This window comes from Leptidea sinapis, chromosome Z, assembly GCF_905404315.1.
Source record: "Leptidea sinapis chromosome Z, ilLepSina1.1, whole genome shotgun sequence".
NCBI classification, from domain to species: Eukaryota; Metazoa; Arthropoda; class Insecta; order Lepidoptera; family Pieridae; genus Leptidea; species Leptidea sinapis.
The window spans coordinates 5390401-5407123 of record NC_066312.1 but is presented as its reverse complement, the minus strand read 5'-3'; the positions used below and the strand labels follow the sequence as shown (position 1 = coordinate 5407123).

General features: G+C 34.0%; 1 protein-coding gene across 1 annotated transcript in view; it reads left to right on the top strand.

Moving 5' to 3' along the window:
• The first annotated feature begins 419 nt into the window (after positions 1–419).
• The window catches only part of LOC126978668 (uncharacterized), a 143925-nt gene continuing 127621 nt past the window's right edge, over positions 420–16723 (top strand). The window contains exons 1-5 of the mRNA XM_050827663.1: positions 420–497; positions 4315–4385; positions 13733–13892; positions 14238–14317; positions 14763–14981. Coding sequence (XP_050683620.1) covers positions 4317–4385; positions 13733–13892; positions 14238–14317; positions 14763–14981 — 528 coding nt within the window. The 5' untranslated portion in view covers positions 420–497; positions 4315–4316. The remainder of the gene's footprint in view (positions 498–4314; positions 4386–13732; positions 13893–14237; positions 14318–14762; positions 14982–16723) is intronic.

Genomic DNA, 16723 nt, shown 5'->3' with positions numbered 1-16723 from the left:
AACAATCCTCACTTGTTATATATCATACTGATATATACATATAATTTATGTAACAACAATCAACTAAAATATACGTCAATCGCCCACCATTGTAATTAAAATATCTTCTTCGTAACCTGATCTCATACATTTAATTATTTCCGGTTTCTTTGAATAAGAATAATAATCATATTTTGACAATATTAAAACTTAAGTTTATGTTAACGAACTGATTTAAATTAAGTAATTCTGAATTCTACCTTCGTATGACACGCCACAAATTACGATATTATCCCCACCATCTGGATGTGTGGCGGTCCTCCACAGTGCGGTTCAAGGAGCTTTCCACGTACTACAAAGCTGTGGAATGAGCTTCATTGTGCGGTGTTTCCGGGACGATACAACATGGGTACCTTCAAAAAAAGGGCGTACACCTTTAACGGCTGGCAACGTTACTGTGACTCCTCTGGTGGGCGAGAAGCAAGAGAATGTGGACGGCGGTGACCACTTAACACCAGGTACGCTCTTTTATCCTCTTTTTACATAAAAAATCGACATTATCTACCAAATTTACTCGTGGGTTAAACAGCTATTAAGAAACGTTAAATGGTTTCCGTAATAAAGTAATTAATATAAAATTGTAACAGGAACAGTAACTTACTGAGTTCTTAGTTTATTTTTTACGTTCAGCTTTGTAACTATCTATACAAACTACTAAAACAACACGTCATATTGTTATACGTTTCAAGAACTCGGGGTCTTCATAATAATATTATGTACACAAAATGTACACGAGGGCTCTATGAGTGTGTTGTTAGTGACTCCAGTAATATATTATGTATATATAGGAAAACAATACTTGGGATTAATGAAACCTAACAATTTCCTTAAGTTTGCATTAAGTATGTCATTAGTCATCACTAACTCGAATTCGATCCTTTCACGAGTCATTTCTAGTCCTCATAGTTTCGATTTTGGCCGTCCATCGTTCACTATTAATATTCGTACCACATATTAGAATACTATAAAAAAATTCAAAAAAGGAGTCAAATCGTTTACATCAGTATTGTGGTTTGAAGTTTAACAGTTCACGTAAGGATAAATTATACTAATCTTCTAGGGCTCGACTCACGTGACATGCCAATGGTTAAACGTCATGTATGCGGTACGGCGATTTTCTGGAACACCACCGTACCGTTGCGTGTGTAAACACGGACTCCCAACAGCTTTACTTCAAAACTTGTATTTATACTTAGCTTCTCGTGAAAATTTTACTTTTAGAGCTTGTTAGTTATTGCGCCATCTAGTATAAATCCACACAATAACATTATTGTCACACATTGAAAACATTGATTGTTGTATTGATCATTTATTTACACACACCACTGTATAGAGGGTCGCCGTGCGGACGTGGGTACATAATGAGGCAAACATACGACATACAGTATACTACGGTAGACGATCAAAGCGTTCTGCATCTCTCTCAACATTTCATATTGTACCTCTCTCTATGCTCTAGGTCTAGGCACATATTTTTTATGGTAGAGATTTGACATATTAAAATGTCACTTGTAGATACAAAGTTCAAGTGGGCGGTGACAATTTATTACACAAAACAGTATTTTCGTAAGTTTAATAGTACAAAAAATATATCTTTCAAAGTTCATCCAATTTATAATTTGTTAAAATTATTAAAACATTCGAATAACACAAAAATATTATTATTTAATATTATTATTATAAAATCTATACTTGTGAGGTATTCCTTATTATAAAACTTAATTTTTTCGTTATTTTGAGTCGTTGCAGGTCTTATACGTTGTCTGTATGCCACATTTTTGAAGTGTTGTAGTGATTAAAAAAAATATCGTAAATTCAAATTAAAGACATGGTCGGACTTTAACAAAAATTGCTGTCATTTATAGAGAATTGTTGTCGGTTTTTCTTATTTTGTTGATATTTTTAAGACTTGATACCATTACTTAGCGGTCTCTTACTGGTTTAGCGCCAATAACTTATTGTTAAATAATCATAAAACCAAATATATTAAATTCACCGCGCCAAATGTCAAAAATGTAGATGCGAATATTTGATTAAATGGAGAGGTGGTAAAACCAGTGGAATCTGCTATATTTCTTGGCATTACTCTTGATTCCAAATTGCAGTGGGGCCCCCCTATTGAGGGATTGGCGAATAGGCTTAGTTCTGCAGCATATGCGGTTAAGAAAATTAGACGGTTAACTGACTTAGTATACTTTAGTTATTTTCATAGTATTATGTTCTATGGTATATTGTTATGGGGCAGTGAAGCAGATATTAATACTATCTTTGTGCTGCAGAAGAGGGCTAGTCGCGCGATTTATAACCTAGGTTCAAAAGAATCATTAAGAGAAAAATTTAAAGAAATAAACATTTTGACTGTTGCTTCTCAATACATTTTTGATAATGTTTTGTATGTTCATAAGCACATTGAGGAATTTTCTAGAAACTGTGACATTCATAATGTTAACACGAGGAACAAACATAAACTTGTTATGCCTACTACTCGGTTGGGTCGAGTTAGTAAGTCTTTTGTTAGGCGATGTATATGCTTGTACAATATGATCCCAGAAAATGTACAAAACAAATGTGTTACGAAATTTAAAAGAATTGTTAAATAACGTTTGTGTGGAAAAGGTTATTATAGCATAAACGATTTTCTTAATGACACCACGGACTGGGAATAAAGCGAACACCCTCAGGCTCTTTAATCATAAATGTTTATTGTACGATATTACATTGCCCGCTGAGTTTCATGCGCCCATTCTTCTCAGGTCTGAGGCAGTCTCTTTTGAATGGGTGGTAGATTTTGACGTTCAATAAGGGATTTTCGATCCTATTTTAAATAAAAATATTTGAATTTGAATTTGAATCTAAAATATTTTAAAGAACGATAACAGCATGCAAAATTATACCGCTACTTGAGGAAAGGTGTAGTCAATTTTATGTGTCGTAGAGACTAAGTCTAAGTCGTTCGACTGTCCAGAGGACTTGACAACGATTTTAAGAGACTGGTTCCGTCAGTACAAGGCTGGCATCCGGAAGAAAACCATACACAATATCTCGAGATGACCGCTTCCTGGTGAACCAGGCATTGAGAAATCGCAAATCTTCTTATTTACATCGCAAAAAGACTCTATTGGAAATGAGACATGTGTGTGTATGATTAGAATTATGAAATAAATTAAAATAAAATCTAAAGATGCCAGTGAAACAGGCTATTTTTTATAGGTGCCCATTTTTATTGCAAATTAGTGTACTAATCAGTAGTTAAGCGACATGAGATACTTGAATGGTCTGGACGTGTCACTGTCAATGTCAATAGCACAGTCTCGGTTTATTGATCCATTGATTAAAGAGACGCAATGTGACTTACTTTTGTAAGAATAATGTTTTCTTATAAATGGAGAAACAAAGGTGGTGCTTTGCGTAATCTTATTGCGATTAGGGCATAAGGTAGGACGACGATCGTTTTAGGGTTAATGTACAAATTAAATAAAAACAAACAAACAGTCATCGAATTTATTGTACACGAATGATTTTTGGTGTTTTATATTGTTTAATATGGACTTTTTAAATTGCTTTAAATAAAACTAGTTTTGAATACTTCTATACAATTTGAAAGACATTTGCGAGTATGTTTGCGCATAAAAACCCACAGACGTTCAAATTTTGCGAGACGTCGTTATATTGACAACAATAATTGGTATTTTAAGAAATGCAAAGCCTGCGTAGCGGCTATCGCTTTTGACGGTCTGTTCAGACTAAAGATCAAGGCTAACTTTATTTATAAATTGACCGTAGCAGGAGAATGTCGGCAATTCTGTAACGCATTTTGCCATTGTTTGGAGATATTTAAAACATACGGTGAGTAATCTATGTCTTTTCTTCTACTACACTAACTTTACTATTTTCAATGTCAACAAGAATAAAAGTGTGTTAATGCGTAAATCCTCTATAAACTTTCGTCAAAATTGAGACGCTATGTAACCATTACTAACAAGTTAAATATATTTATTGAATTGATTGAGTTCAATTTAAACATTTCCCATCCTTTTTTTTATAATTATTATATTTGTATTATTGAGGAAATATAAATGCAACAAAAATTAGGTTATATTTTGAAGAAAATATATGTTTATTTGTTATTACATGTAGGATACATATTATTTCTTGTATAATTTAGCGTAGATGCAGTACACAATATTAATAAGAACCGTAATACTTAACAAATACTAATACTATAAGTGCCAGTGTCTTAAGTAATAGTATTTAAAAATTAAAATTTCGTTTTAGACATGGAACCAACTCATAGTTTGAAGAGAAGTCCTCAAGGAGAAGAGGAGAGAGAAAGTCCTTGGTTTTCTGTGAGTATATTATCTTGTTACTATGTATGTTATTATATTGGAGGTTTGCTCCTATAAGATACCTATAAACGTAAATTTTCTCATTACTACGGATAATTAATAATAACATTGTTTGTATTACTTATAGGTTAAATAATGTGTATGTTTGTAAGCTGTCCTATTACACAGTACTACTTCTGTCTGTAAAGAAACAGAAAAAACAGATGCCAGAGACATGTTTTTACGATTGCAGTTGTGTTTTATGTTTCGTTAATTTAAATGCGAAGAATGGTTAGACGATGTACTGCGCAGGAATACATTTATAAGTTGTTTACATTCTTGTCCAAACGTGTTACGTATTTGGTTTAAATTATAGTTTGTTTTATTTTATTTGCTTAGTTAAGCCTACGATAAGATATGCGTGTTGCGATATGTTTACTTGGATAATATTATTGTTATTGGAGATATATCTGCAAGGAATGGGGGTGGGGCTTAGCGAGTGAAGTCACTTGACGAGATAAACAATACCATACATGTACTCTATAATGATACAATAAAAATATCATTCTTAATAGCATTTTGTAGTATCAAGGTCGGATGCGGTCAGACTCGTTTGCCAAAAACCTTTTCAGGAAAAGTTGTATGGCAAATGTAACTAGATTATTTATAACCTATATCTCAGGCTACTTACTATCCGCAACTCGCTGACTACACCAGCAAAATAGGCACCTGGGGACTCCCATGACCTTGGGGAGAGTCCTGGGTGATCCCAGGTGTTTGGCCCAGTGTCTGGCCACACTTCTACACTTTAGAATATTGTGTAAGGCCGTCTCTTCTGCCTCCATATCGGCTCTACACAGTAAACTGTGGGTGACACCAATATCAAACAGATCCCTGCTAAAAGAGCCATGACAAGTTATTATATGAGTTATTTTACGTAACCTTCGTTGAGGGAGTTTTATCAGTTTGCGGGGGAACTTCAAGTCTATTTGAGGTAGAGCTCGTTTGATTGTCTGCTCCCACCCAGTGTTTATAATGTAGTGAATGTTATTATTGATACATACGATTTAAGTCGTTTTGCTGGCGTTTAGCTTTTTAATTTTGGTTTAATTATAATAGTGCTTGCGTTAATTAAATTTATTTTTTTCTTGATTTCCTTCGTATGCATTGGGTGAGTTGATTCATAGCTTAAAACTTCTATCAATATTATTATTATACCTTTAACGAGCAATTCTTACAAATATATTTGCTTTACATAATGCGAATGTCGAAAACGGCTCTAATGATTTTAATGGAATTTAGTATATGTTGTAGTGTGTTTATCACATTTATACACGTATGAGCACACTCATCTCTCCAACAATATATAAGTATTTGTATAGAAAGATATGTAAAAAATAGAGTAATAAAGGAGCTTATTATCGCTTCAATACCCGAACCTCCAACATCACATGGCGACCCTGCCATTGCTGGCGCTGCGCAGTTGGTATAAAAATAAAGTGTATTAAAATACATATTACTAAATGTATAATAATTAAATGTCTAAATATATAAAGTTTATATTAAATTCTCAACGATATACTTAATTTAAAACCAAAATTAAAAGTAATATAAATTACGAAGAGTTCAAAATAAAAAATGAATTAAAAGTGAGAAGTGTTTGTTGGCGCTTGCTGTGCTGGTGTTTAGGAAAGCTGATGGTGCCTATGATGTGGTGATGGTGCCTAGCAGGGTGCCGGAAGTGAGAAGAAGGGTGGCGGTGCAGGGCTCTCTTTAATATTATTTTTTCTTTTTTTTATATATTTTTTTTCAGGAATATTAAATATCATTTTAAATGTTCCTTTGTATAATAAAGAAAGAACTAAGTTTCCAGTTATTCTTATGTGAATACTTATTAATTAATATATTAATGTAACACATATAAATATATTCTTACAATTTACATTCATTCACTTTATTTTGATTTATTCTTTTATTATTATATTGTTTGTAGTGATCTCTTATTGATCCAGTACTTAACATTAATGTTAAAAGTAATTTTTTTTTATTATTTTTCGTTATCTTCTAAATTAAGTTTAATATTAATATGGTTAAGCAAAATTACGTTTCGTATCGATAAGCTTTAAAAAATTTAAAATAGAGTCACATTCAGATTTTTTTTTCATCATAATAAAACAATGTAAATTTAAAATCCTACATCAGTGTTGAGTACAGATTACCTTGTTTTAATTGTTTTTTTTTCATATTCTTAACTTAAAAAATTTTGTTTTAAGTTTCCAAATTTATAACAATCTAATAAATTTTATGTATAACAATTTTCTTTTAATAACCTATAGAGTCGCCTTTAGAGAAGTGTTTTCACATAATTTAAAAATTATATTAAATGTATTGTTTTTATAAGTTATATACGGAACGCGAGAGGTAGAGTCCCGCATCGTTTATAATATTTTATTTTCAGTTTTATTTGTGTAAGTTATATTTTTTGTTTTGTTTGAAAACTTGTAGTAGAACAATAAACTTTTATATCAGTTTCGAGTGGCAAAATTGATATTGGCATGGAAAAGCAGAGCCAGCTCATTAGATAACTTACTCAATTTTTTAACAAAAGACGATTTACTTTATTTTTCCTTCACATATAAGTATACCTTTATTTTTAGAATACGGTACACTCTACCGTTCATAGTAGGTAATCATTGTTTACATGATATGATTGGGAATTACTTATTTCATATTTACTTTATCAGTACAGGTTTTTATTTATTTCGTAAATAGTATCTTTCTTGACTTATTTAATAATATATACGTAATCTTACTTAATATCGATAGGGATTTATTAATCCAGTTGTTTTAAATTATAATTAGCGGAAATATGAGTCGCGTCGTATAAACAAACCCACACGAGTTTTTTTAACAAGTTTTGATTTTGAGTAATTTAAAAGTTTCAAGAAGTCTGGAATTGTTATTTTAAATAATTAATTTCATTTTTTTTTGTCATTCAATTAAAATTACTTATAAATTAGTGTACATTTAAACAACTATTTGAATTATTTCAGTAATTATGTTGAAGTATTTTTAATGTTTATATTATTTTATTTTATATTCAGTAGCGGTCCGTAACTCATAAGTTCGGTTTACTTATAATAAATGTGATTTATTATAAGTAAACCAAAATTATTCGGCATCGAAGATTTTATAGTGGATTTTTATTGAAGACTACACTCACATAGGACCCTACCCTACATTGGTTACCCCTTCAAAAGAACACATTATATAATAAAAGTGAACACATTATTTAATAAAAGTTATTTGAAGAATATACACGACACCTAACGTTGGAGCAATGCCATCAGCGGAAGTCTTCGATCACAGTGTTCTCAAGGATTCCAGATTTTTCGTCATGACGTTCCAGTCAAGTATCAGAAGTTATTCAGAAGAAGTCCAGTCATGAACGTCGGGGTAGCCACTCTCACTGCGGAAATGGAGAAAATAAACGCGTGTCTCTCAAATATCGAACGATCAGACTACAGCGACCCAGGTCATAGTTACGCAGTATTCGGGACTCTTCAAGGTCGCTGTCAAAGCTACGTCGTCCCGGTGCACCCGACTGGTTGTGCAGCTACCACTTCAGGTACCGACACCGTGCTCATAAGTGCATCCCGCCGTGCGCGAGGAAATGAAGCCCCAGTCCCAGTGCAGCAGCTACCCAGCCGGAAAACTAGCGCGGGAGGAACAGACAAAGGTGGAGGTCTGTACCATAACACCGTGCAGCCGTCTTATAGTAACAGATTTAAATTCTAGTTTAAGATTTTTAGTTGATACCGGTGGCAATGTTTTGAAACTATCTTACCAGTGTCCAAAAACCATTAATGAATAACCGCAATCAGATTTTAAGTTATAAACTGCTAGCGGTGCAGAAATTGCAACTTATTGCGTTAAATCTTTAGTTTTAAATCTTAATTTAAGAAGACCGTACCTTTGGGAATTTATTTTAACAGATGTTAAACAGCCCATTATATTAACGCATTTTTAACGCTTTATAAGCTAGAGATCAAATTTCTGCACAAAGAGAAAATTATTAAAACCGAGTCAGGGGGATTTAAGAAGGGAAATAGATGTTTTTTTAATTTATTCTTTCTCTGTCTGTTTGTACGGGCTAATCTCTGAAACTATTCCACCGATTTAATTGAAATTTTGCATGAAAATAACTCACATCCTCGGTCAACATCTTAGATACTTTTCATCCCGGAAATTTAAAGAGTTCCCTTAGGAAAGTTAAAAACCTAAAGCTACTTATATAGCGTAGTACACTACAACTTATGCACATAATTTAATAAAGTTTGGCATGTTGATACCTCCTATTGCTGGTAAAATATTAAATACTTTTCATCCCGGAAAAATAAAGAGTTCCCGTGTGAATGTTAAAAAAGTAAAGTTACTTATAAAGCATAGTACACAACAACTTCAGTACATAATTTAATAAAATATGGCATGTTGATACCTTATATTGTCGGTCAACACTTTAAATACCTTTCATCCCAGAAAGTTAAAGAGTTCCCGTGGGATAGTTAATAAACTATAGTAACTTATATAGCTTAGAGCACAACAACTCATGCACCTAATTTAGAAAGATTTGGCATATTGATACCTTTTATTGTCGGTCAACACTTTAAATACCTATCATCCCAGAAAGTTAAAGAGTTCCCGTGGGATAGTTAATAAACTATAGTAACTTATATAGCTTAGTGCACATCAACTTATGCACATAATTAAAAAAAAAATGAAATTGCACCTTATTTTGCCAATCAACATCTTGGATACTTTTAATCCTGTAAAATTAAAGATTTCCCGCGGGAACGTTAAAAATGTATAGTTTCATATATAGCTTAGCACACATCAATTTAAGCACCTTATTTAGTAAAATATGACAAGTTGATACCTTAAATTGCCGGTAAAACAATGTGTATTACAAAATTTACAAATCCCATAACGACATTAGTGATGGGTTCTCGCGGGAAACTAAAACACTACAAAAACATTGTCCAGCATAGCGTCATTCATATCAAATCAATTGTGTGTGACGGACGTCATATCTACTTGAGGCAAAGAGTGAGAACGACAAGTCCTTTAGGTCAGACATACTAAAATAGGTACATCGATACATACTAATTATACAACTGAATCATATAACCCTGTGAAAATCTCAGCCCAACCTTCTGGCTAAAAAAAGTATCTGCTAATATTATAAAAACGAAAGTTTGTTAGAATGTATAGACGTCTGGATGTAGTTTGTTGCTCTTTCACGTGAAATCTACTTTATGTATTTTATTGAAACTTTACAATAATATAACTTACATGCCAGAATAACACTTGCATAACAGATATTTATAGTGGACATATTTTGTCTATACTACATTATTTGAACAAATATTTGAATAGTTATGACGATGACGATAAACAATCGAGTGCGCGATTTTGTTGTGCAGTCCGGTGGCAGGCGGTGGGACGGGCATGCGGGTGGAGTTATTAATTTTAAGCGCCTGCAGGTCCAATTAAATTGCTTTTTAAATGACTATCAAGAAATTGCAGGGTCAAACCTTAAAAGAAGCAGGTATACATTTGGGCATGCCATGTTTTTTCTACGGCCAACTCTACGTGACTTGTATTCACGCGTTTCTAAATCGCAAAATCTGCATGTTTATGCTGACTGAAATACATCGTTTAACATAATTTAGGAGGACATAGGGGTATATTGTAGTATCTACCTATAACTTTTGCATCGTATACATACATCCGTACTTATCTATCCTAACAAACTATAGTTGTTCGAACACTTACATCTGCCTGCGTCCCGAATAGCAGAATAATATAAATTCATTGAAAAATTTACGAAAAAATAAAATAATACTTTCTTTAATAACACTTTCTTTCATTTAAAATCATTATCACAATTTTCTAGAGGGTAATCTTTTTTTATGGAGATGGAGGACCAAAGAGGCTACGAGCCACCTGGTTATCTGTAAGTGATGCCGCCCACATTCTCTTGCAACATCAGAGGAATCACAAGAGCATTGCCGGCCTTTATCTCTGGTTTCCTGGTGGAAAGCCAAATTTTTGTGAGTGTCATACATATGCTATATATTAACCCAAAAAATGAAAAGACTTTTTCATAGTAGTTGTATTTGTGAAATGCGTCTGGGAAAAACCGTCGAACACTAAAAATAAATTATATGGCAAAACAACGTTTGCCGGGTCAGCTAGTTGGCGAATAAGAAAATACTTCAAAATACGACTTTAATAGAGCCTATCATTGTATTTGTGTTGCCCCTTGCAATATAGAAAAAACCTGCTATTATTACCCGTTTGGACTTTCCGAATTTCCCCGATTCACCTTTGGATCAAGAAACAAAGAACAAGCGACAATTACTTTTTATAAGTGAATTCACGGTCGCCATACAGCATATTAGCGGTAAAGATAATATTATTGTAGTCGATACCTTATCACGTGTAGATACAATTGTATACCCAACTGTGACTTCGACAAACATAGATTTAGATTAGTATGACGCAACATGGGCATAGCGACAATAATGTTAAGTTTAAGAAAATATATTTACCCAATTGTAGAAAAGGAGTTTTTTGTTGAAGTTTCGAGCAATGTTATTAGGCCTTATTTAACCGAACATTTTAGGAAAATTGCTTTTAATAGTGTTCATAGTTTAAGACATCCAGGTTTACATAAGACCCGAAAGATGGTCTCAAAACAATTTTTTTGGCCTGGTATGAATGTTGATATAGGGAAATGGACTAAAGCATATTCAATGTAAAGGATTAAAAATTTCTCGTCACGTTGTTTCGGATATTGGGAAATTCCTCGAAGTTTCTCGATTCGAGCATATACACGTGGATTTAGTTGGTCGCTTGCCGACAACTCCACAGGGATATAGATATTTATTCACAATTATAGATAGACGTACACACTGGCCCGAGGAATTTCCCGTAAAAGAAATTACTGCAGATATATTGATAAGTATATTTATGAAGGTTGGATAGTTAGGTACTGTTGCCCTGTTCGTTTAACTAGTGATCAAGGACGTCAGTTCGAATAAAATTTATTTTAAAGTTAATGTCGTTTTTAGGTTTTTAAAAGAGCCGTACGACGCCTTACCACCCACAATGTAATGGTGCGGTGGAAAGGTGGCATAGATCATTAAAGGCAGCCCTAATGGCATGAATACTTGATAGTAATAGGTCGTCGATTGAAGAGTGGCCTACGGTTATGTTATGGTTAAGAGCAGCGATTCGGACTGACAGTGGTGTTAGTCCCCATAATTGGCCTTCGGTAAAACTTTACGTTTGCCTGGCGAATTCTATGATAGTTCTACGATAGTACGTCATGGACTATCGTTTAACCATCATGTTATTCGCCAGGCAAACAATGGTCCTTATACGGCTTCGTCTTTCAATAACCTATCTATCCTTAGTTTACGCTTACTTACATTTCAATAGCCTATCGACAGATAGCATTGGACTATAACTAGTGATGTAACTATATTGTACATAACTATGGATAGATAGAGTAACCGACAAAGTTCAAACGATTGCGAAACAGAGGTGGCACTGGGCAGGGCACATAGTTCGACGGACAGATGGCCGTTGGGGCAGTAAAGTCCGCAAATGGCGACCACGAAAAGGAAGACGGCCGTCAGTTTAGTAAGTAATAACCATCAGACTATCTCTTAATATATAACGAGAGATAAAACTAATGCAAAAAATAGTCGTGTATTCGGTTTTACAACATTATAGTCACGTTTTTATTAGAGATGAGGTACATAGATCACTTAAGCCAACGTACGATGGTCCATATACAGTTTTGGAACAAGGTCTAAAAGTTTTAAAAATTCAACTTCTAGGTCGAGTCACACGCATTTCAATAGATAGGTTAAAACCAGCGTTTATGATAAATGATGATCCCCGGGTAGAAAATATATTGTTCCACATTCAGTCGAAGTCGGTTCAGCTTGCGCCACCAATAAGTGTAACAAGGAGCGGTCGTGTAATTCGACGACCCGTGCGATTCGCGCTGATTAATATTCAGACAGAATCAGCTATAATATACCATTGTTTTAAATTTATGCATGTTTATATTTTATTGTATTTCAATTAATTATATGTGTTATATTTAAGTTTTTGAGAATAATTTTAAAGGTTCAATATTTCATTTTATGTTTAACATAGAAAAATGAATGATCACTTAATAAACATTTTTATACAGTATTATTACCGAGTAGTAATTGTGTATAAATGTTACGACTAAAAATGTATTTTTAACATTTCGTTACTAACTTTGTTTTTTTGTATAAAGGGGGGGGGGGGGGGGGAATAGTGTAGGGACACACCTATGCAAATCTACTTATGGAAGCTATTTGTAAATGTATGCGTGTTCACACTGTGTGAATTATTATTATTTTATATATATATTCCCATCCATTATTATTTTATTTTATATTCCGTAGCGATCCGTAACTCATTTAGTTCGGTTCACTTATAATAAATGTGATTCATATTTTGTATGCAGCACCTTACAAACTAATTTGTTATGTATAATAGTACAGCCATTATAAAATAATGTATTTGATTGAAAAAAAAAAGGCAAAAAAAGAGCATTTATTTTCTCAAAATTGATTCCTCTAGAATTATTTTTGATGTCATTTCTAATATACTAGTTACTCCTACCGCTTCGGAATCAAATGGCACTCTGAGAGAGAAGAAGCGGTGCAAAAAACTCTCCCAGCAAAAAGCTCTCCTTTTTTTGCACTCTATTCAATAAAATATACAATATTGTACAGTCATTTCTATCGCTATAAAACAATCATAATCTAGTCCCAGGCTGTCCGATCACTTAGATATTCAGCTGTGGAGTAGTAGGACTTACAACAGAGCCAATTTTTAATAAAACATTTAAATTTATTTATGGATAAAGACTGAACAGTGGCTGGGACTTTATTATTAAAGTGTATACATTTATCTTAAAGCTATTATGTATCTTATGAAGCCTATTAGAATTAGTTACAAATTAGTAATAATGAAAATCACTATTAAGAGCAAAAAGGTGGTTTTTCTTTGAGACACTGTCTATAACCAAGCTGATATAAAGCACGAACAGGTCTCATTTGCAAATTACCGTTGAGTTTCTTGCATGTTCTTCTTACGAGCACTACTTTTACCCAACATAAGGTTCATTCACGATTCAAAAGCACTATGTTAAAACCTAATTTATAAAGTTTAATTAACTTTGATTGACTTTATTTTTTAAATGTGGCAACACAAATTAGTTTTCACCATCAGCTGGTATACTTGGTTGTACACAGATATTGAAGTGTGCCAAGTGTCACGATTGGTACCCGACCTTGTGCCACAGGCCCACGATCGGTGACTGGCACTGCCCGTCCTGCCAGCGGAAGCTCAACGAGGTGGTCGAACACGGTGCATCCCAGCAGCCCATGGAGCAGACGTTCAACAGAGACTGGGGTCGCGTAATAAATAATAACTCTCTAACAACTCTCAACCATCCTAATTTTCAAAATACTTTTCCATTGTATTTTCCGGAACATCTCGGAAACGGCTGGATGTATGATACATAATTATTAATATTATGCAGTCTAAAAATAATTAAGTTTGCAAAGTGTTTAATTAAATTCTTTACTTTAACGTATAATTTAGCGTAATATACATAAACGAATGAAAAAAATATAATTATGTAATTGGGATTCAGATTCAGTATACAATATTAATAAAAATCGTAATGCTCAAATAGTAATACTATAAGAGCCAGTATTTAAATAATAGTATTTAAAAATTAAAATTTCGTTTTAGACATGGAACCAACTCCAAATCAAAGTTTGGAGAGAAGTCCTCAAGGAGAAGGAGAGCATGGAGCAAGTCCTTGGTTTTCTGTAAGTATATTGTCTTGTTTGTGTGTATGTTATGATCTTGTTTGTATGTTTGTTAATATAGTGGAGGTTTGCTCCTATAAGATACCTATAAACGTAACTATTGCTACAGATAATTCATAATAACATTGTTTATAGTACTTTTAGGTTAAATAATGTGTATGTTTGTAAGCTGTCGTATTACGCAGTACTATATCTGTCTCTTGTAAAGAAGCAGAAAACAGATGCCAGAGACATATTTTTACGATTGCAGTTGTGTTTTGTGATTCGTCGAGTTATTTTACGGAGCCTTGGTCGAGGGAGTATTATCAGCTTACGAGGGTGCTTGAAGTCAAAAGTACTTAATTCAAAACTAAGCAATAAAGTTTATTTAACTTTGACTTAATTTTTTATGTGTGACTACACAAATTACTTTTTACCATTAGCTGGTATACTTGGTTGTACACAGATACGGGAGTGTGCCAAGTGTCACTTAGGGTACCCGAGCTTGTGCAAGAGTCGTGCGGCCACCGAGCTGTCAGTCGTTAGCTCGCACTGCCCGCCCTGCCGGTTTAGGCCCAACGAGATAGTCGCGCCCGATGCAACCCAGCAGCCCATGAATCAGACTCAAAGTTTGAAGAGAAGTCCTCAAGGACAAGGGGAGCATGGAGCTGGTCCTTGTTTTTCTGTAAGTATATTTTGTTATTTGTATGTGTATTATGTTGTTCACATGTATGTTATGCTCTTGTTTGGATGTATGTTAATATAGTGGAGGTTTGCTTCTATAAGATACCTTTAAACATAAATGTTCTCTTTACTACGACTAACAATTATATACTCGTACATGTACTCTGTAACGATAAAATAAAAACATCATTCTTAAAAGCACTTTATAGTATCAAGGTTAGACGCGATCAGACTCGTTTAGCAGAAACCTTTACAGGAAATGATGTATCATGAGCAAATGTTATTAGTTTATTACCTATGTCATGGGCTACTTACTATGCGCAACTCGCCGTCCACAGCAGAAAAATAGGAGATTTTGCGTCGTGGAGTCGGCATCTAAATCTGCCACCCCAAACCCTCAAGGTACTTTATTAAACCTCTGGTGTCACCCATTACCTTGAGGAGAGTCTTCTATGTATGTGGCCGTGTCTTCTGCCTCGGTGCAGGCTCTGCACAATGGACTGTCGGTGACACCTATATCAAACAGATCCTTGTTAAAAGGGTCATGACCAGTTGTTACATGAGTTATTTTACGTAACCGTGAGAGTTTTATCATCTTGCGAGGGTGCTTGAAGTCTATTCGAGGTAGATCTTGTTTGTTTGTTCCCGCCCAGTGTTTTATATAGAGTAAATGTTTTTATTGATACATACGATTTAAGTAGTTTTATGGCGTTAACCTTTTTAATTTTGGTTCAATTATAATAGTGCTTGCGTTATATATTATTTTTTTTCTTGATTTCCTTCGTATGCATTGGGTGAGTCGGTTAATAGCTTAAAACTTTTATCAATAATATTATTATAACTTTAAACGAGCAATTCTTACACACAATAATATTTGCTTATACATAATCTGAATTTCAAAAAGGGCTCCAATGATTTTAATGAAATTTAGTATAGGATTCAATTTTAAAAAATATAGTTTTATCTATAAGTCTATAAGATTATAATACCTCAGGTGGGAATAATAATCGGGCGATCCGGAAACCAGAAGACCCCGATTGGAATCCTGGTGTATCTGGGTCCTATAACATTCATATCCATTTTTTCCAAGTACCGTCCTGAGAAACTATTTATACGGTCTGACCCTGGAGATTATATCGTGGGGGCAAGAGAACCTAAAATAACATAAATGATTGGGAATGAAAGGACCGCCCCTAGGCTATTTTATAATAAATTTGCTCAGAAGGAAAAAATTACGCATTCTAACCAGGACACTAACGGGGCACTACAGATTAAATAAAGACCTCTCAATGCTACGCCTCAGAGATTTCAGAGTGTGTAGATTGTTTATTGTGTAGTACAGACGAGACCCCGCTACACATCCTCTTTGAATGGGTCCCTTTAATGCGTAGCATCTCCTTGGGAAGTCCAATTCTTAAACCACTTGAGAAACGTCAGCTCACTGGAAAAGATATAAACAGAGTCATAAAAAGAATGAATTATAATAAATATCTGTTTCATGTAGGTATGACTGAGCAGGCCCTGCATGGTGGCAGAAGAAATGGCAGCTCTTGTACTTTGCATTGTCCTCTTGTATTCACTTACCGGGCTCAACATCATAGCACCCAAAACACAATTCCGGAAATCTTTAGGCAAGAGAGGAGATTGCCGAGGTTTCTGGAGGAGTTGGGGTGGCAGTGGCAGTATATTCCGATATATACACATAGAAACAATAGCCCGTATATACCATATTATACCTAGTCT